This window comes from Carassius carassius, chromosome 44 (genome assembly GCF_963082965.1).
Source record: "Carassius carassius chromosome 44, fCarCar2.1, whole genome shotgun sequence".
Classification (NCBI taxonomy): Eukaryota; Metazoa; Chordata; class Actinopteri; order Cypriniformes; family Cyprinidae; genus Carassius; species Carassius carassius.
Genome location: NC_081798.1, coordinates 2,493,607 through 2,511,600, shown reverse-complemented (window position 1 = coordinate 2,511,600; position 17,994 = coordinate 2,493,607). Strand labels below are relative to the sequence as shown.

Genomic DNA, 17,994 nt, shown 5'->3' with positions numbered 1-17,994 from the left:
AGACACCACATGCAAAGTAATACAAATCTACATGTATCAAACTTTCTGCTCTTCTATTATAACCTGATATGGCAAAAACAGAAGTGTGGCCTCATCAAATACTCAATTTTACATGACAGAAAATATGTATTCAAAGAGAATGCAGCACTGCTTTTATGACAAATGTGTGTGTATCCTTTCTTCAGCGAATCTAAGGGCCGTAAACATGCTTTAACATAAGACAGCGCATTTTGCATCTGTGAAAGGTGACAGGAGCAGATTGCATCACTATGGTAACACAAGGGGCCTGCCAGAGTGTGGGTGGTATGTTGCATACATGTTCTCCATTTAGCTACTGTAATTACACATTCATCTGCCGAGAAACAGGCATGAAACACATTAGACACAGTTCATATATTTATAAAAGGTTTGGGTTTACTATTGTAAAGTGTACAAATAATCTAAGCATGTGACAAATTATTTTGTTACTGTTTGCAGGCTATATACGGTACAGACCAAAAGTTTGGAAACATTACTATTTTTAATATTTTTGAAAGAAGTTTCTTCTGCTCATCAAGCCTGCATTTATTTGATCAAAAATACAGAATAAAATGTAATATTGTGATATATTATTACAATTTAAAATAATTGTTTTTAAATTTATTATACTTTAAATTATAATTTATTTCTGATGCAAAGCTGAATTTTTAGGATCATTATCACATGATCCTTTAGAAATCATTCTAATATGATGATTCATTATCAAAGTTGGAAACAGTTCTGCTGCTTTATATTTTTTCAGAACATGTGATACTTTTTTAGGATACTTTGATGAATAAAAAGTAAAAAAAAAAAAAAAAGAAGCTATGTTTTTAAAATATAAATATTTTGTAATAACAATATACACTACTGGTCAGTAATTTGGGGAAAGGAATTATTTTTTCTTTTTTTTTATAAAATCAATACTTTTATTCAGCAAGGATGTGTTAAATTGATAAAAAGTGATAGTAAAGAAAATTTATTATTAGAATATATATTATTAGAAAATTTTTTTTATTTTGAATAAATGCAGTAAATGCAGTAACCTTTTATTGATATATTAGACAGCAGAACTGTTTCCAACACTCATAATAAATCAGAATATTAGAATGATTTCTAAATGATCATGTGATCGACTGATGTTACATGTGACACTGAAGGCTGGAGGAATGATGCTGAAAATTCAGCTTTGCATCACAGGAATAAATTATTTTTTCAAAGTATATTCAAATAGAAATCTATTATTTTAAGTTGTAATAATATTTCACCATATTACATTTTTTTCTGTATTTTTGATCAAATACATGCAGGCTTGATGAACAGAAGAAACTTCTTTCAAAAACATTAAAAATAGTAATGTTTCCAAACTTTTGGTCTGTACTGTAGGGGCTAAACTCATAAAATATGTGACCCTAAAGACTGCAGTAATGCTAAAAAATTCAGCTTTGTATCGAACGAATAAATAACATTTGAAAATATATTAAATTGTAATATTTCACAATATTACTGTTTTTACTGTAGGCTATTTTTGATCAAATAAATGCAGCCTTAGCGAGACTTCAGTAAAATATCAGGTTTTCTTTTGACAAGTACTACAGCTTCAAAGTAAAGACAAGTTCAAATATATCAAAATAATATTTTTCTTCTATTATAAAACTATCTGCATTATTTCTTCCCTCAGACCTGTTTGGCAGTTGGATGTCTTTTATCTTTGTGTTCAAAATTGTGTTTTCTTTCTTATTATGCACTGTTTTTTACATATTCACTGTATTTTATGTCAAATCATTTTATATTTTTAAATGTTTCATATTCATTTTAAATCTTATTTTTTCTTTTAAATAATTTTCAAAGTTTTTAAATTGCTTGTTTTATTTTTATGATTACTTTTCTTTATGATTATTTTACTTTCTTTTATGTAAAGCACTTTGAATTACCATTGTGTATGAAATGTGCTATATAAATAAACTTGCCTTGCCTATAGGACAGATTAAATGCAGCTGAGTTGATCAAAACACTATATTTAATTCATCAATCATTGTCTAATATCTTGCATAACATTTTAATTATCAGTCTTTGCTCACTGAAGTATCTGTTGAATAAAAACATTGCATTTTCTGTATTGCAGGTGGTTACATAAAACCTTGATGCATATTTGAAATCATTAGCAGACTGCTATTAGTTTACATATGAATACTTAACACTCTCAGAAAAAAGGGCAAAAGCTGTCACTGAGGCAGTACCTTATCAAAGTACTTTTTTACCCCTAAACAAATTCATACTAGTGTCTTAAAGGTACATATTAATACCTAAAGAGAACATATTGTACCTAAATGATACATAGTGGTATACCTTTTAAAAAGATGTTGCCCCGGTCATGGCTTTTCTACCTTTTTTCTGAACTAATTCCATTTTATTGTTATTTATATGATGAATCCTGTCTAATATGTGCTAATATCACTCTCTCACCAGTGCCCTAGAATATGGAATGAGTGTTTGAAGACATGTTGCACTGTAATTATCGGCAGCCTAACTTTTACAGCACTTTGTGAGTTGCATTATGAGCTACCTGGTTGTATGCTCACCTTTGCCGGCTAACATTAAAGAGATGAAAGTAGCCTGAAGTACAAAACTGCCTGGACATACAGCAAAAGGTCAGGAAATAGATTTGTTGCTCTGAAATGTCACCATCTTCAAGCTTAATGTGAAGACAGACATTTACAGCCTGACAAAAGAGACTCATTAGACATCAGAGCAGAGACAGCAAACACTTCATTGAGATCATTAAAACACACAAAGCATATGCAAGAAGATTCCTTTATTCGCGTACATGAAAATATATCCTCATACACTCAAACCTCCCAAGAATCGTTATCAAAAACATTTTCAAAACCGGGAAAATATGAAAAGGTATCACTAGATACAAAACTGCAGTGTTCTCAATTGTCCCAAATGTAGATTATTTTTGATAGGATAACACTGTGTTAATTAAATACAAAAACAAAGTTATAAAATGAGTAATACATTTAAAAACTAGCGAAATTAGTGGTCATTAAAGTAAGCTGGCTGGCTGTTTCCCACAGTACCTTTTTTGATAATTAACAGGCGTATATGTACGTGTTGACAAAAAATGAGGTGAACAATTCACTGTAGCCCTTGAAATCTATGAATGAAATGATAAGGAGCTCACAGACTGTGATACATTCAAGAGTATATATGGTAAATATAGTGTAGTATTTGGCATAAAGTGTAGCTAAATTGAAAGTAGTGTAGCAATTTATGGAATGCAAACCTTAATCTAGATTGTACTCATTCATACATACACTGATTCAGTTAAGAGTTCAATACATCAAAATCATCTTTAACATGTACTTTAACAAGTCCATTCTGAGTGTAAAGGGGTCTTGGCATCACTCTTTGGCAGTATTTTATTAGTTAAAACATGCTCTGAACATATGATGAACCAATAAGGACATTCAATTAGCTCAAATGAGCGTGTTTCAGATCTGCATTAGTGTTGCATCATGGACTGTCTGACTGTTTCCTCCAACGATTTTCTAGTAACGAGAAGCCTGACCACATCTTCATTCTTCTTGGTGAGTTTTTTCCGTGCTTGATCATGCGTCACCATTGTCATGTCCCAGCCATTCACCTGCAATTGACATTGAGTGCACAAAAACTACATTTTATATATATTTTTAGGTTCAGTCATAAAACACTAGATGGCACAGGATGAAAGCTCTTTGAATGCAATTAGCTAGTTGTCATATTAGAAATTCATGGCACAAGCTTGCATAGCTTAGAATCATAATTTCAATTCATTTTCCTCTGATTTACGCGACCTGATGAGAATTAGTTGTTTCCAGTGCTGTCTGCCTGCATTTTCTCTTCTCATAGGAAGCTCTTTTGCTGCTCATGTTCACGTTGGTTTATATTACGAGTTCATAATCCATCCTGTCTTCAGACAAATATCCATAACACTTCCAAGTTCAACCCAGATTAAAAAAAAAAACATTTCTATAGATGAAACATGAAGCCAATAAAACCCACAATTACGACAGTATATAATTAGATTTTCATGAGATTCTGCCTATTTTCATAGCAATACAGGGTGTTTACAGTACATGAGGAATGCCAAGCAGGTGCAAAAGATATAAAAAGGCAACAAATAACTATTTCAGCAACATTATATATTCAATTCCTTGATGCCTCACCAGAGCCAATCACCAGCATTCGAGTTAGTTACATCAAGCATGCTGAATGCTGATTGGCTCACTGACATTGACGAGATTACCCCCTTAGGCGAGGAAATCCGAATAGCATATGCTTATTACGTTCAGTGGATTCTCTCCAAAACGGCGCTGCCACTTGAACTGAAGTGGCTAAACGATCTGTCACGTCACATTTAAGGATGTCCTAATTCCACTGATCGTTTGAATTTTACGATAAAATTAACCAATTTTGATCAATTAGACTTTTTTTCTTATCAGAACAACACAGCACAAATCTCTTTGCGATTATTGGATGGGAGGTGCAATACAAATGTTTTTTGAAGGAACCTGACAACCTTGGCTTGAACTACGGCCACAATTTTATTGGTTCACTCAATTAAGTGAAAAACAAAAACTTTGATTACTTTTTTTGGTTGTTTTTTGTTTTATGAAGACGTACAATTTAAAACAACATGCAAGAGTAAAATGATAAGAAATTGAAAATTTTAATTTTTTTGGTGAACCACTGCTGTCACAAAATTAAAAAAAAGAATAATGATGCCAAAGCGCCCTCTAGTGGAGATTCGTTTAGTAACATCAGTAATGGTTTAGTTTTGTGACCTAGACAAAAATCTCCATTACTGTGAGAATGTCTTATTATATGTTTGTCTTAATAGTTTGGATCACTCACCTGCATGATTTTGTCTCCCAGCCGGAGACCAGCCACCTCTGCAGGTCCACCTTTAGATACGCGTGTGACATAGATTCCCTGCGACGTTAATGAAGTTAGAAGAGTCACTTCTGAATGACAGAGGAAAAATGCCACACTCTAAACAGAATTCAATACACTAAACATGATTTTTCACCTTGTCTGTCTTGTCTTCAGAAAAGGGATTCTGGCTAGGATCTTGGTCGATTCCCCCTCCGATGCTGAATCCTAATATTAAATTATCACCCTCATATAGCTTGTGAATCTCAATCCGTTGCTGAAATACAGAAAGGAAAACACAAGACAGCTGACTTACAATGCAGGCATAATAAGTGTATGTTTAAAAACATAGTTATCTATATACATAGTCAGTATTTTTGAGAATGCACACTAGGTGCTATAGGTAGGCGGCTAAGTAGGATTTAAGACACATCCTATGGCACAGCTGTTTATGACCATATATGGTAGCACTACCTGAACAAGAACATACCACGCCTACTTACTTCACACCTGAGTGACATCACAACAGATTGAAAAAAAAAAAAAAAAAAAAAAATATATATATATATATATATATATAAATGAATTAAACCCCGATTAAATTAATCATTTAATATTACTTGGATCCCAAAAATGACTAAAAAGCATTGTATGAATATGATTTCATTTTAGGGAAGCTAAATTAATACTCTGGTTTGCTCTAGTTTACAAATAAAACGTTCGGTTTCGTTATATTGTGCCACATAATCATTTCCCACGATCTGAATAAATAAACAAATAAAACGAATAATAAATTAATAAATTAACTATTGTTCACTTTGTTCTCCCCTGCTGGCTAACGTTAGCCTAGCATGCTAACTCTTTCCATTACATCAGCTGTTAGCTTAAACTTAAATAAACTTAACCAAACTATCCTGTCACGACGCAGATTATTGTCGAGAATAAAAAAACGTTTTTAAATAAACCGCTCTCCCGATCAAACGATATAACATGAATCACTGTCGTTGTAAAAACACTAAAGAACCACACACATGACGCTTTTCATGCTAAAACTTTCTCACACTGAACAAAAACTTACCACAACAGCTGAGACAGGCTGACCGGGGATGAACGACATTTTCTGTTTTTTATAACGCTTTTATTCCTCGTTGGGACTCCTGGGTGTTTAATTCAATGATTTTCACTGATAATCGTTCGAGTGAGGCTGTTAAGTTCCTCCTCTTTGGCTGTGTGTCAGTTTGGGGCTGGGCTGCGCAACACACCCTGCCCTCGAGACTACATCACACTTCTCTCGTTTTATTCATCCTATTCATTCATTTACTTAATCGGATTTATCCGCTGAACATGGGTAAATGTTGATGTGACTTATTTATGGGGGTATTAATGGGTAAAACCGTGATTTTCATTGATTTCACAGTCACTGTCGTTTAAACAAGCACCAGCAGGGTTGCCAGGTTTTCACAGAAAAAAACCGCTTAATTGCTACTCAAAACTGTCCCCCAAAACAGCCCAGGCGCTTTTCAGAGGCGATCCTCCGGTAAAAATCGCGTTCTAGGGGGGTAAATTCACATTTACTGGTGGGGTTGCCCTGGTAAAAGTTGCAGTACAGTGGCTAAATATCGTGTTATTGTGTACGCTTCATGAAACACATCCCACGGCAACAGCGTGAAAACCGCGGATTTGGCAACACTGAACACCTGCACTGCTTCACCAGCAGATGGCGCAATTTGATCAGAATTACGTATATATTATTATTATTATTATTTATTTATTTTTATTTTTTTGTAAGGGATTTATCTTTTTTCGAAGTTAAAGATATTTTGGAGTATATTTTACAAATATATTTTACAAAATATCTCACTGCTTGTACTTTGTTTTAATGTTACTTTATTAAATGTGAAACTTCATAATTGTTTCTATACCCTATTTTCCCCTACTGTACAGCATGCAGAAAGATTTTGTAGGTGGGTGGTATAATTGTGAAGTTAAGTGGTTTAATTGTTTAAATTTCTGACTTCATATTGTTTGGTTGATTGATTGAAAGTAAAACATTCATGGTGGTGTAGCCATCCTGTAATCATAATGACTAAAATGTTTTTTTGTGTATAGTGTGTAATCTTTTTTATCATCACATTAAAAAACGTGTTTATTTCCTTGATTAATATTTTAACTTTTGTATGCCAAATCAGTGTAGATAATAACAACTATTGTTTAGAACAGATGCCAGTTTTATTATTCTTCCATATACAATGGTCATAAACTTCAGACGAAAAAAGTTTATGTCCTTTTTCTTGTTTGCAGTTTATTTATTTGAGTAGCACTGCATGTTTATCATTCATTTTATTTTTAATATGCAAAAATACTTGATATTTCCCACAGTCAGCAATGAAAATGTTGATACCATTTCTCCACCCTGTTGAAAAATTCACCAGAACGGTTTAAACAGGACAATCGAAGGCATGGTCTATGTTCAGAATAGCACACTACCATATTACTCTTATTCTTTTTGGTGTATAGTGTCTAAACCGTGCATAGTGTGTAATACCTGAAAGTATTCTGAACACAACCAAAGCACTCTGCACAGAATACTGTATCCTATAATACAGTGCATCATATTTACACTACAAACAAGCAATATAATGAAATCAAAACTAAGCATAGTACGGTTTGGTGTATGTAATATTGCATATTTCATACTGTTTCACATACTATTCGATATAAAGCAGTATTGTGCATTCTATTATTCCATTCTAAACATAGCCATTCATCGGTCACCATTGATTCTTCAATTATATAACCCAACCATTTTCTCACAAATGCAGTCTCTTATAAAGATATAATATAGTTCACTTAAAAAGAAGGAATTATACACTTCTTTAAAGCTTTGGATCAGATATCAGCTGACTTCTTCATAAACAGTTTGTCTCTGTCTGTTTCTCGTCTAATGTTCTCGACAGAATTAGTTGAAACAGGAGGTATCCTGGTGCTGGATGGCTCATTGAAACTGCATAGGAACATACATGTCAACCTCTTTTAGACATACAGTATATACACAATCAACAAAACCCGAAACTCAACATCTATCCACATTCAACACGTTACTGTGGAATCATGGTCTCAGCCTGAGAAGAGACATGGGAACAAGTCTCTGATTGTTCATCTACTGTCCGGGCACGTATGGCCAGTTGATGGAGCTTCCAGAGAGCTGCATGTCCCGGATAAGCGTCTCAATGGGCGTCTTGCCAACTAGCCGCATGAAGAAGAGTTGAGAGATGAGGTTGGCGGGAACGGCTCTCAGGGCGGGCAGTCGCAGCAGGAGTCGCCCGAAGCGCTGCGGCTGACCTGGATACTGCATGCGCTCGTACTCATTCAGGGCCACCTGTGCTTTCTCCTGCAGGCTCTCAATGTGCACCGGATCTGACAGCCCACACGCATCTGCAGGAAACAGGACAAAGAGTTTACAAATTTGTTGAAGTTTTTAGTAAGCTACTATGCAATTTCTAGGATGTTTTGGATGGTTTCCATGTGGTTCCTCATTGTCTCAAGTCAAAATGTGTTACCCTAAAAGTGCAAGTTTCTATGATAATCATTGATCTGGCTATGGTCCCTCTTTCAATATAAGTCTAAGGGATTTTGTTCCATCCAGCAGGCAAAAGTGGTACATTTAATGACTTAAAATAAAAGCAAAACATTTCTCAAATACAGATTCTAAGCAAGAAGTATAAACATCATAATAGTTATGCATTACTTGATCAAATATTAATATGGAGGCTGTGCTTTTCACTGTGCCTAAAATGTGTAATTACAGAAAAAATAAATATGTTTGTATTGAACATTAATGGAGCAAAAGATTTTGTGTGAAAATAAATCATGCAAGGGTCAATTTTTTGAAATTGAGATTTATACATCATCAGAAAGTTGAAAAAATAGGCTTTCCATTAATTTATGGTTTGTTAATATCGGACAATATTTGGCTGAGAAACTGTTTGAAAATCAGGAATCTGAGGGTGCAAAAAAAATCTACATTTTGAGAAAATCACATTTGAAGTTGTCCTAATGAAGTTCTTAGCAATCCATATTACTAATCAAAAATGAAGTTGACATATTTACAGTAGAACATTTACAAAACATCTTCATTGAACATGATCTTTACTTCATATCCTAATGATTTTTGGCATAAAATAAAAATCTATAATTTTGTCCCATATGATGTATTTTTGACTTGCTACAAATATGCCCCAGTGACTTAAGATTGCTTTTGTTCTCCAGGATCAAATATATGATATTAACCATGTTATGTCAACAAATGGAAAAGTAAGCCTTCTATTAATTATCATGTTAATTACTGTGCCTTTAGCCCCAACAGTAAGGGCACTTTTTTACCCCAAATTCCATACTTTTACATATTCTTTCGTTATTTAAAAACTGTTGCTAATGATGGCAAATACATGACCGTCAAGTATCAGCCAAATATGCACGTGCACCTTGATAAGCGAATGTTTTGGAAACTGCTAAGCCATGTTTTTGTGCTATCTAGTAGTATAGAGGAAAATAATATCAAAGGCACCTTTTACCGCGGGGTGCCTTTAGCCCCGTTCTAACTCGGGTTCATCACTCACCTGGTGAAAACAGAGCGATGGCTTTCAGACAGCTGTATTCGGCTGAATCCACCTGCAATCGTGTCAGCTTGTCCACCTGGTCCTGGAAGACCCGCACCTGGTCCATGAAGGACACGACACGGTCAGCAGGCATGGGGGAGGAATGAAAGCCAGCGGCCGCCAGCAGAGGGGCTGTATGCAGCGGCAGAGCCGACTGAGCTGCATTCAAGATGAACAGTTCACTCCAGCTGAGCCTCAGAAGGGCCACCTGCTCCGACACGGGCAGCTCAGGAAAGAAGGGAATATTCCGCACCCATTCGATGGTACTGAAGAGCAGCCGGGCTGCCAGCTCACATATATTGTCGATGCCCATGACGGAGCTGTTGCCTCCTGGGAGCTGCTGGCCGCACTGGGCTCCGTAGCGGCTGTTGGGGTACGGCTCTGCTCTCAGCAGCTGAGAGATGAATTCAGACACCGGCTGACCGTTGAAGAATTCAGCACCCATGCCCTGACCTCCTCCAACATCACCACCTGCACCAACCATGGAGGCTGGACTGATGACTGCATGGGAGGGAGGGATTCGACCACGCTGGACTGCTGGAAAATACAAGAAAAAACCAACAGAGAGAACGGAAACATCAATATAATGATACAAACAGTAACATGAAACTATGGGGGAAACTGTTTGTTTCAGAAATATAAATAAATAGACTGTAAATATTTACAGTATCTGGCTCATTATACACTACCAGTCAAACGTTTTTAAGATTTTTAAGAGTTACAGTAAGTCTCTTCTGCTCACCAAGCCTGCATTTATTTGATCCAAAGTACAGCAAAAATAGTAAAAAATTTCTAAAACTTTTACTATTTAAAATAATTGTTTTCTATTTGAATATGTTTTAAAATTTAATTTATTCCTGTGATTTCAAAGCTGATTTTTTTTTAGCATCATTACTCTTTCAGAAAACATTCTAATATTCTGACTTGCTGATCAAAAAAATTTATTATTATTATTATTATGATGAAAACAGCAGAGTATAATTTTTTCAGGTTTCTTTGTTGAATGGAAAGTTCAAAAGAACAGCATTTATCTTAAATAGAAATATTTTGTAACATTTTAAATGTCTTCATCATCACTTTTATTCAGTTATTAAAGCATCCTTGCTAAATAAAAGTATTAATTTCTATAATCCCCCCCCCCCCCCCCAAAAAAAAACAAGCAAATTCAGCAGCATATTCGTATGATTTCTGAAGGATCTTGTGACTGAAGACTGGAGTAATAATGCTGAAAATATTGCTTCGATCACAGGAATAAATTAAATTTCAAAATATTTTCAAATAAAAAGCAGTTATTTTAAATAGTAAAAACATTTCATAATTGGCTTGATGTGCAGAGGAGAAATAAAAAAAAAAAACATTAAACTGTTAAAAAACTTTGGACTGGTAGAGTATAATTTAGAAATAAATGGTAGAGCATCCATTAAGAAAATACATACTTTAATTTCACACTAATAATTTTTCTGCACTGTTTTTCAGTTTGCTTGAAATTGCATTTATGTCCATTAAATTACAGTTTTTGAACTGATGAGTCTTGAGTTCAAAATAATGAATAAAAATGTTAATGATATGTCAAATATGTTACCAGTCAACCCACACAGCTTGTATGATAAACAGTTGATAAACATCTTTTTCTTTGTAATATCAAAATTGCATTTAATAGTTAAGCTCAGCAGCTAGTAAGTTACACCGATAAAACAGTTCAACTGAAACCAGTAGTTGTTTTACTGAGAAAACACATTGTCTTTACACTTTTCCGATGTAAAATGACTAGAATTACTCATGAATGTAGTCAAATATTAATCTCTCACTGGTTTGCTGACCTTCTTTCCTCATACCGACCCGGAAACACTTCTTCAGACGGCAGTACTGACACTGGTTACGGTGGTGCTGATCAATCTGACACTCTCTGTTTGACCTGGGAAGACAGTTTAGACACCTTTGAGCCGAGAGAATACATACGATCATTTAAGATTTAAGAAGAATCTCTGTCCTTTCTGAGCTGTCGCTGAAGTGCTCTCCAGTGATTCCCAGGGAAATTATCAGTCACGTAACCTTGGCACAAACACGAAGGACACAATTCTGTGCACTCATTCAGCAAGGCTAATGTCAGATCTGCTGTAAGAGGCCAGTTATACACAGAACATGCACAATTGTGTTTTTCAAATGAAAATGTAGCATTCGTGCACTTCAGATATTTTTGTTATTCTGTTTGCTCCCAGAAAATCTTATAAATAAGTTAAACCTTACTAACATAATCAAATATGAATATGCTTAACAAAGAAAAGGTTTTGACATAATATGATGACCAGATGTCCACGGTACACATCCAAACCATGACCCTCAAAATGTTGAGGTCACAGTTAGTAAAGAAAAAAAAATGGATTAATTTATTAATTTGCTGGTGGGCACAAAGTCACGGTTACTTCTAAGCAGCTTGGAGAGAACTTGCACTGCTAGTCGTTTCGTTAAAATATTTTGATGCAATATGAAAGAAATTCCTCTTTACTTGCAAAAAAAAGCCTAAATCTTAACATTAGTAGTAATGTTACCTGATTAACATTACAGCAGGGCTCGAAAGTGCCCCACTTGCATTGTGTGCATGTAACATGTAAAATGACTTTAGGAGCACGAGTGCATAAAAAAAGTCTCAAATTTGGCGACAAAACATAAAAACCATGAACTGCGAAACGATTGTTTTTTACATATATCTTCAAAAAAGGCTATGATTTTGATGATTAAATATGTGCGCTGTCCATTTCAAAGTCAAATAACTCATATTTACGCCAAGCGATTGCATATGATCTGCTGTTGATTAAATTATGACAGAGTTCACTTCATTGTTCATATTGTAATATGTTGTAGAGATGGTTAAGAATTGTAATCTCCCTCACCTGTTTGAAAAAGCACCCAGCAATGGTAAAGCGTTTCAAAATAATAGTCTAATTGCACCAACTGAATTGCAGTGGTCAAACTATTTAAAATTAATTTACTGATTTTAATGTAAATTATATTTTATAGTGATGGGTGAAATCATTAATGATTATTCAGATCTGGGTTACGCAGCGTGGATCGAGAATCGTTTAATTTAGATGGGAACTTTGGAGTGGGTTTGTGAATCATTTGATTTAGATCGGAAATTTTCGTTGTGCATAATCTGCATATCGCGAATTATTGAATGTGGGTATGTGAGAGTGAATTAATTGTACTTTTTTCATCGGGCCATTAAATTGACTTAGGAGCACATGCTCCTTGAGAAAAAAAAGTCAGCGTCAAGCATGATTACTATGATTTATTAATCTCCCTTTATTACTGTAATTTAAATGTCAGTAAGAGGTTAACAGAGTTCACAGAAAGTTCAGCTAAATTCCTTTTCCAAGATGCATCTGGAAACAAGGCGTGTGATTGGCTGTTGGGCCTGAGCAGTCCAAAAACTTAGTTTATTTATATATAGACGGACTATTGTGCAGTTTGTTGTAATCAAATTTTGCTTTTTTTTTTGCATTTTGCAATGCATGGCAAGACAAATGTTTTTATATAACACGTTTCATGCACAACGGTAATTCAAAGTGCTTTACATAAAATGAATTCAAATGATCATAAACAATCACAATAATAAAAAGTTTGGATGTAGCACAGTGCTCATTCACTAAATGCACAGCTAAACAGATGAGTTTTGAGTCTGGATTTAAATGTGGCTAATGTTTTAACACATCTGATCTTTTCCAAGCTGATTCCAACTGCTGTGAATCTTTGGTATTTCTGACTCGATCCTTATGATCTGAGTGGTCTGTTAGGTTTATATTCACATATCTGCAATGTGTTTCGGTCCTAGGCCATTGAGTGATTTATAAACGAGTAAAAGTACTTTAAAATGAATTCTAAATGTAACTGAAGCCAGTGTAAGGACCTGAGGACTGGTGTGATATGCTCAGATTGTCTGGTTCTAGTCAGAATCCTGGCAGCAGCGTTCTGGATGAGCTGCAGCTGTCTAATGGTCTTTTTGGGAAGGCCGCTGAGGAGCCCATTACAATAGTCCACCCTGCTTTTGATAAAGGTATGAACAAGTTTCTCCAAGTATTGACTAGAAACAAAACATCTAATTCTTGCAATGTTTTTTAGATGATAGTATGCTGATTTAGTTACTGCTTTGACAAGACTACTGAAACTAAGGTCTGTCTCGATTTCTTTTCTTGATTTTTAGTGGTTTGACCCAAGAGTCAAGGTATACATTCACCTTGAAAACTTCATCTTTGTTTCCAAATGCAATGACTTCAGTTTTCTCCTTGTTTAACTAAAAAAAATTCTGGCTCATCCAACTGTTTATTTCATCAATGCATTGGCAGAGGGAGTCAATGGGACTGTAGTCATTTGGAGATAAGGCTTGGTAAATCTGGGTGTCATCTGCATAGCTGTGATAGGCAATTTGGTTCTTTCTCATTATTTGACTTAGTGGGAGCATATACAAGCTAAACAAGAGCGGCGCAAGTACTAATCCTTGTGGGACTCCAAGTGGAAAACATATGTTTGTAAGACAGTGTGTTGGATAATATGTGTGTGTCTCACCTGCAAGTGTAGTTGAGGTTCCGTCTGATGCTCCTCTTAAAGAAACTCTTGCAACCTTCACACGTGAAAACACCATAGTGCTTGCCGCTGGATTTGTCCCCACACACCACACAGTCCACCACACAGGCCTTGTCCTCCTCGCCACCTTCTGCATCGCTGTTCCCCACCCGGGGCGAGCTGTTCTCCTCCTCCCCCCGCAGGTAACCTTTTTCACCAAGTCCATTAGCGCCGCCGTTGGGGTTGGCCCATCCTCCGCTCACCATGGCCATCTCTGTGTTCACCAGCAGGAGCTGCTTGAGAAACCTTCCCACGTTGAGAATTCAGATCCGCCCCGGAGCGAATCCCTTCAAGCTGCAGACAGTAAGCCGAATAAGTCAGACCTCGGAGGAGAAACACATTCAGCAGCACTCTGAAGACCTCCGAGGCTTACCGGGCTGACAAGTTTTTGTCATATCACAATCCCTGTTGCTTTTCTTCATGTCCTCTAACCACAAAACCCTCTGGAGATCTCAAGATCCCTTTGATTCACTGAGCAGTTCAGAGTTGGACAGCTCACCTCGCCCTCTTCACAGAAAACAATAAATTACACATAAACGCACCCAGACTTCAGGAAAGAGACAAGCTCATACACATGCTGCACAGCTCGCAGCCACTGTGACATTACTCTTGGAAAACCAACTCTACATGCCCCCTAGTAACAGACAAGTTAAACCGGTTCCTTCAGTACTGAGAAACATGCGGTCATGTTTAGAAACGCTGAGGGTATTACAGGTCACGTAAGTTGGTTTGACTCAACCTGCCAGTGTGTTTCGTATTTACTGGTTCATGTTTTGGTTAAATCGCAAATGAGATCACTTAGTATCTCGGTTGTTTCTCCTGGACAGCAATGAGATTAAAAGAAGAGCAAATGGAGCCTAAGTTAAGCCTCCTGCTTCTCAGAACTCCCCTCTAATCTCTTAAGTGTCTTCTCTAGTTTCTCAATAATGTGCTCAGAAGATACCACAGTCTGTGAAGTCAAACATTTTCTCATCGAATTCTACCAAGAATTTTATTTTATAGCTTTATGGTTTTATTGTATATCTACTATGGTCTCGTTTGTGTAATTTAAGTAGAAAGAGTCCCCTGACAATGACAATTGTCCATGACAATACAACTCCTGAGCAATAAAATGATCTAAAAGTCAAATAATACTAAAGAAACTGCTTCCTTTAACCCTTGTGTATCATCAGAAACATTTTTGTTGTTGTTGTTGTTGTTAATGCAAATAGCATAAAATTTCCCCAAATTTTGTATTTTTATTGGAATTTGAATATTTCACCCTTATAAATCTATTTTACACAACAGGTACAAAAAAGTTACACTCAGGACCTCAAGGACAAAAATGTTTTCATTAAAACAGCAATATTTAACCCCAGTGCCATTTAGCTATAAAATCATGCATTCTTTGATTCTGTTGGCAATGCAAATTTTTTTTTACTATTTTTTATTAAATGTTGAATACTTTCCACCTTACAGCACCATTTGAGGTTTGGCCTATAAAGCAAATACCCATGTTTTTCCTGGTTTCTGTTAAAGCTAAAAAAAAGGCCAAATGAAATTGTTATACTGTATGTTAATGCATGTTTAACATATATTAACATGTTAATATTAAGTTATATAATTATAATTGTGTGGTTTTATTGATATCCATATAAAAAATGCTTATTTTTTATCTGACATTGCATAAAAAAAGTTAACATGAAACAGCTAATGTTGACTTAAAACGTAACAACAATTGCACTATTTTTGACACTAAATGTTTTAACCCATGTAACTTTTTTATAACTAGAGTTAAACTGCTTATAAAGAGCTGCCTCCAAACAGCAGAAACCCACAATGCCAAACATGCAGACAGCGACCTGGCTAATGATAAACAGAGCTCAGCCCCCACCCTGCTCCTCAAGGAGGAAAGTTCAAGGAAGTTCCTTGCTCTTTCACTTGGTTAAACAACACAACCCTACAACTTAGCAGAGAAGCAAACACCTTTTATTTGAGACTCAGTACACTCTTTGCAAATACAAGAGAGAGAGAGAGTCCTTCCATACCTTGTTTTTGTCAGTGCCGGTTGGTCCAGCCGTATGCTCTTGGGGGCCTCAGCATTCCCGACCTTAAGCTCTTTTAGCCGTCCACTGCTTCCCGTGCCCTGCTTTTCGCCATTCATCAGTAAATCATGAGATTCAACGGTCAGGAGAGACAGCTGACCCGAGCGTCTGTGGTGACTGGCCAACAAGCCTCGCTCTGTTCTCTGTCTCTCTCTCTCTCTCTCTCTCTCTCTCTCTCTCTGAGTAGTGGAGGGCGAGTGAGCGTGTGTGTGTGTGTGTTCAGGGATTTGACACTGCTATTCAAGCCCTCTGGTTGCTATGGTGCCACCTGCCTTATAAGGGTAATAGAGTCAAAGAGCAGTGAGTGGGCTGTAGCCACTCTACACAAACAACCAGGAATCTTTTACCACACACACACACACACACACACACACACACACACACGGTTAATCCCTCCAGGGATGACCATAGGTAGACTTAGCATGCCTCTGAGGACGGAGAAGACCCTCTTAGTGGAGATCTAAACTTTAGAGGATGTGTCAGCGTGATTAAAATCAAAGAATATGGCAGCTTTACAACTGTAGAAAGTCCCTCACCAAACAAGCTTAAAAAAAAAAACACGAGCATTTCATCCTGTTTCATCAATCATCTTGTAATATTCTGAAAGAAGTCATTGTTTTATGTGGATGGTTTTGTGCTGAGCTGGTGTAAATGTGCTGTACTGAAGAGCTTTGTGCTGCCTTGTTAATCTAATTTAGGGCTTTTTTAGATCACTCGCTGTGGAAATCTTTTTGTCTTATGATTGCTTTGGTTTTTACTCGGCTGAAAAAGACATCTTAAAGCAAGCAAAGTTTTGTTATCAAAGTTTGTTAAAAGTGGTGTCACTAATACATTTAAAAGAACTTGACACATGCATTATAAACTGTACTTTTTAAATTCCTTTTCTTTACCAAATTTTACACAGATCTGCAAACCAAAATAAGTTGGCAAAACTCAAAAATGTTATCATTTACATAAGAAAATGTATGATTTTATTTATTTTGTACATTACAATATACATTATATAATAGATTATTATTTTGAGTGCCATGGCAAAGCAAGCTTAAAAAATAAAAAGTTAAATTAAGTTTAAATAAAAAAATAAATAAAAAAAGTTCATTAAACTTAAAACCTTTGACAATTAAAAGTACTTAAGAAGTTTGCTTAAGTCAGTTTCATGAACTCAAAAGAAAAAGAAAGTTCTAAATACTTCTAAAAGTTAATTTGAAATCATTTCTTTAATTCAAGTTTGCCTGATTCAAACCAATGAATTATTTTGAGCATGGAAAGTCACTGCTTTACTGATTTGTTATATATATGGACAAATCAAAATACAAATACATTCAGAAATACTATTCCTTTCTTTTCCCTTTCTGTAACTTTAATTTACTCTTAATAACAAGTATTACAACACTTATGCTTTTTTATTACAATGAACCATATATTGTTTAATTGATGTTTTCCCTATATATACTCAAACCTTTGTGTTTTTTGAGCATTAGGGTTTACAGTGATTTTTTTGTATTTTTTAAGTCATGTTATTCTTTTCAGCCATATGTTTTATAAAAAATATCTCACTGCTTTACTGATTTGCATCCCATACCAAATCCAGATGGCAGAGATTTGGAGCCGTTTGTCCTGTGCTCTCTGTTTGTTTTCCCTCTCTGTGTGTGCTTCCAGGTTTCTGGGGTTGAACTGTTGCTCTTTGATCCGGAATG

At 35.6% G+C, this 17,994-nt stretch overlaps 2 protein-coding genes and 1 long non-coding RNA gene across 5 annotated transcripts in view; all 3 read right to left on the bottom strand.

The window, feature by feature from the left end:
* Nucleotides 1-17,994, bottom strand: part of LOC132126764 (uncharacterized) — a 169,477-nt gene that overhangs the window by 35,778 nt on the left and 115,705 nt on the right. The window lies entirely within an intron of this gene.
* Nucleotides 2,819-6,287, bottom strand: LOC132126449 (tax1-binding protein 3). The gene is made up of 4 exons (XM_059537699.1): nt 6,014-6,287; nt 5,093-5,212; nt 4,918-4,995; nt 2,819-3,667 (listed from the first exon to the last, which is right to left on the bottom strand). The coding sequence occupies exons 1-4, from the start codon at nt 6,050-6,052 to the stop codon at nt 3,527-3,529; spliced, it is 378 nt and encodes a 125-aa protein (XP_059393682.1). The 5' UTR covers nt 6,053-6,287; the 3' UTR covers nt 2,819-3,526.
* LOC132126182 (nuclear receptor subfamily 2 group F member 6-like) lies at nt 7,221-16,514 on the bottom strand. Of its 3 annotated transcripts, XM_059537312.1 has the most exons (6): nt 16,241-16,510; nt 14,587-14,720; nt 14,157-14,507; nt 11,414-11,508; nt 9,555-10,130; nt 7,221-8,370 (listed from the first exon to the last, which is right to left on the bottom strand). In XM_059537312.1, exons 3-6 carry the CDS (start codon nt 14,423-14,425, stop codon nt 8,096-8,098), a joined length of 1,215 nt encoding a protein of 404 aa, XP_059393295.1. In that variant the 5' UTR covers nt 14,426-14,507; nt 14,587-14,720; nt 16,241-16,510; the 3' UTR covers nt 7,221-8,095. The 3 variants fall into 3 exon arrangements, with proteins under 3 accessions (XP_059393295.1, XP_059393296.1, XP_059393294.1); XM_059537313.1 differs by lacking the exon at nt 14,587-14,720 and having other exon boundaries at nt 9,555-10,127; nt 16,241-16,514; XM_059537311.1 differs by lacking the exon at nt 14,587-14,720 and having other exon boundaries at nt 16,241-16,509.

What these genes read in the sequence shown, in the direction of transcription:
- LOC132126449 (XM_059537699.1), bottom strand. Translation starts at nt 6,052, where the DNA reads ATGTCGTTCATCCCCGGTCAGCCTGTCTCAGCTGTTGTG. An exon ending in AGCCTGTCTCAGCTGTTGTG is followed by an intron (nt 5,213 to 6,013) that starts GTAAGTTTTTGT and finishes TCTGTATTTCAG; the next exon opens with CAACGGATTGAGATTCACAA. An exon ending in CTGAAGACAAGACAGACAAG is followed by an intron (nt 4,996 to 5,092) that starts GTGAAAAATCAT and finishes TTAACGTCGCAG; the next exon opens with GGAATCTATGTCACACGCGT.
- LOC132126182 (XM_059537312.1), bottom strand. Translation starts at nt 14,425, where the DNA reads ATGGCCATGGTGAGCGGAGGATGGGCCAACCCCAACGGCGGCGCTAAT. An exon ending in GGTCGGTATGAGGAAAGAAG is followed by an intron (nt 10,131 to 11,413) that starts GTCAGCAAACCA and finishes TGTATTTTCCAG; the next exon opens with CAGTCCAGCGTGGTCGAATC. An exon ending in CATCGCTCTGTTTTCACCAG is followed by an intron (nt 8,371 to 9,554) that starts GTGAGTGATGAA and finishes TGTTTCCTGCAG; the next exon opens with ATGCGTGTGGGCTGTCAGAT.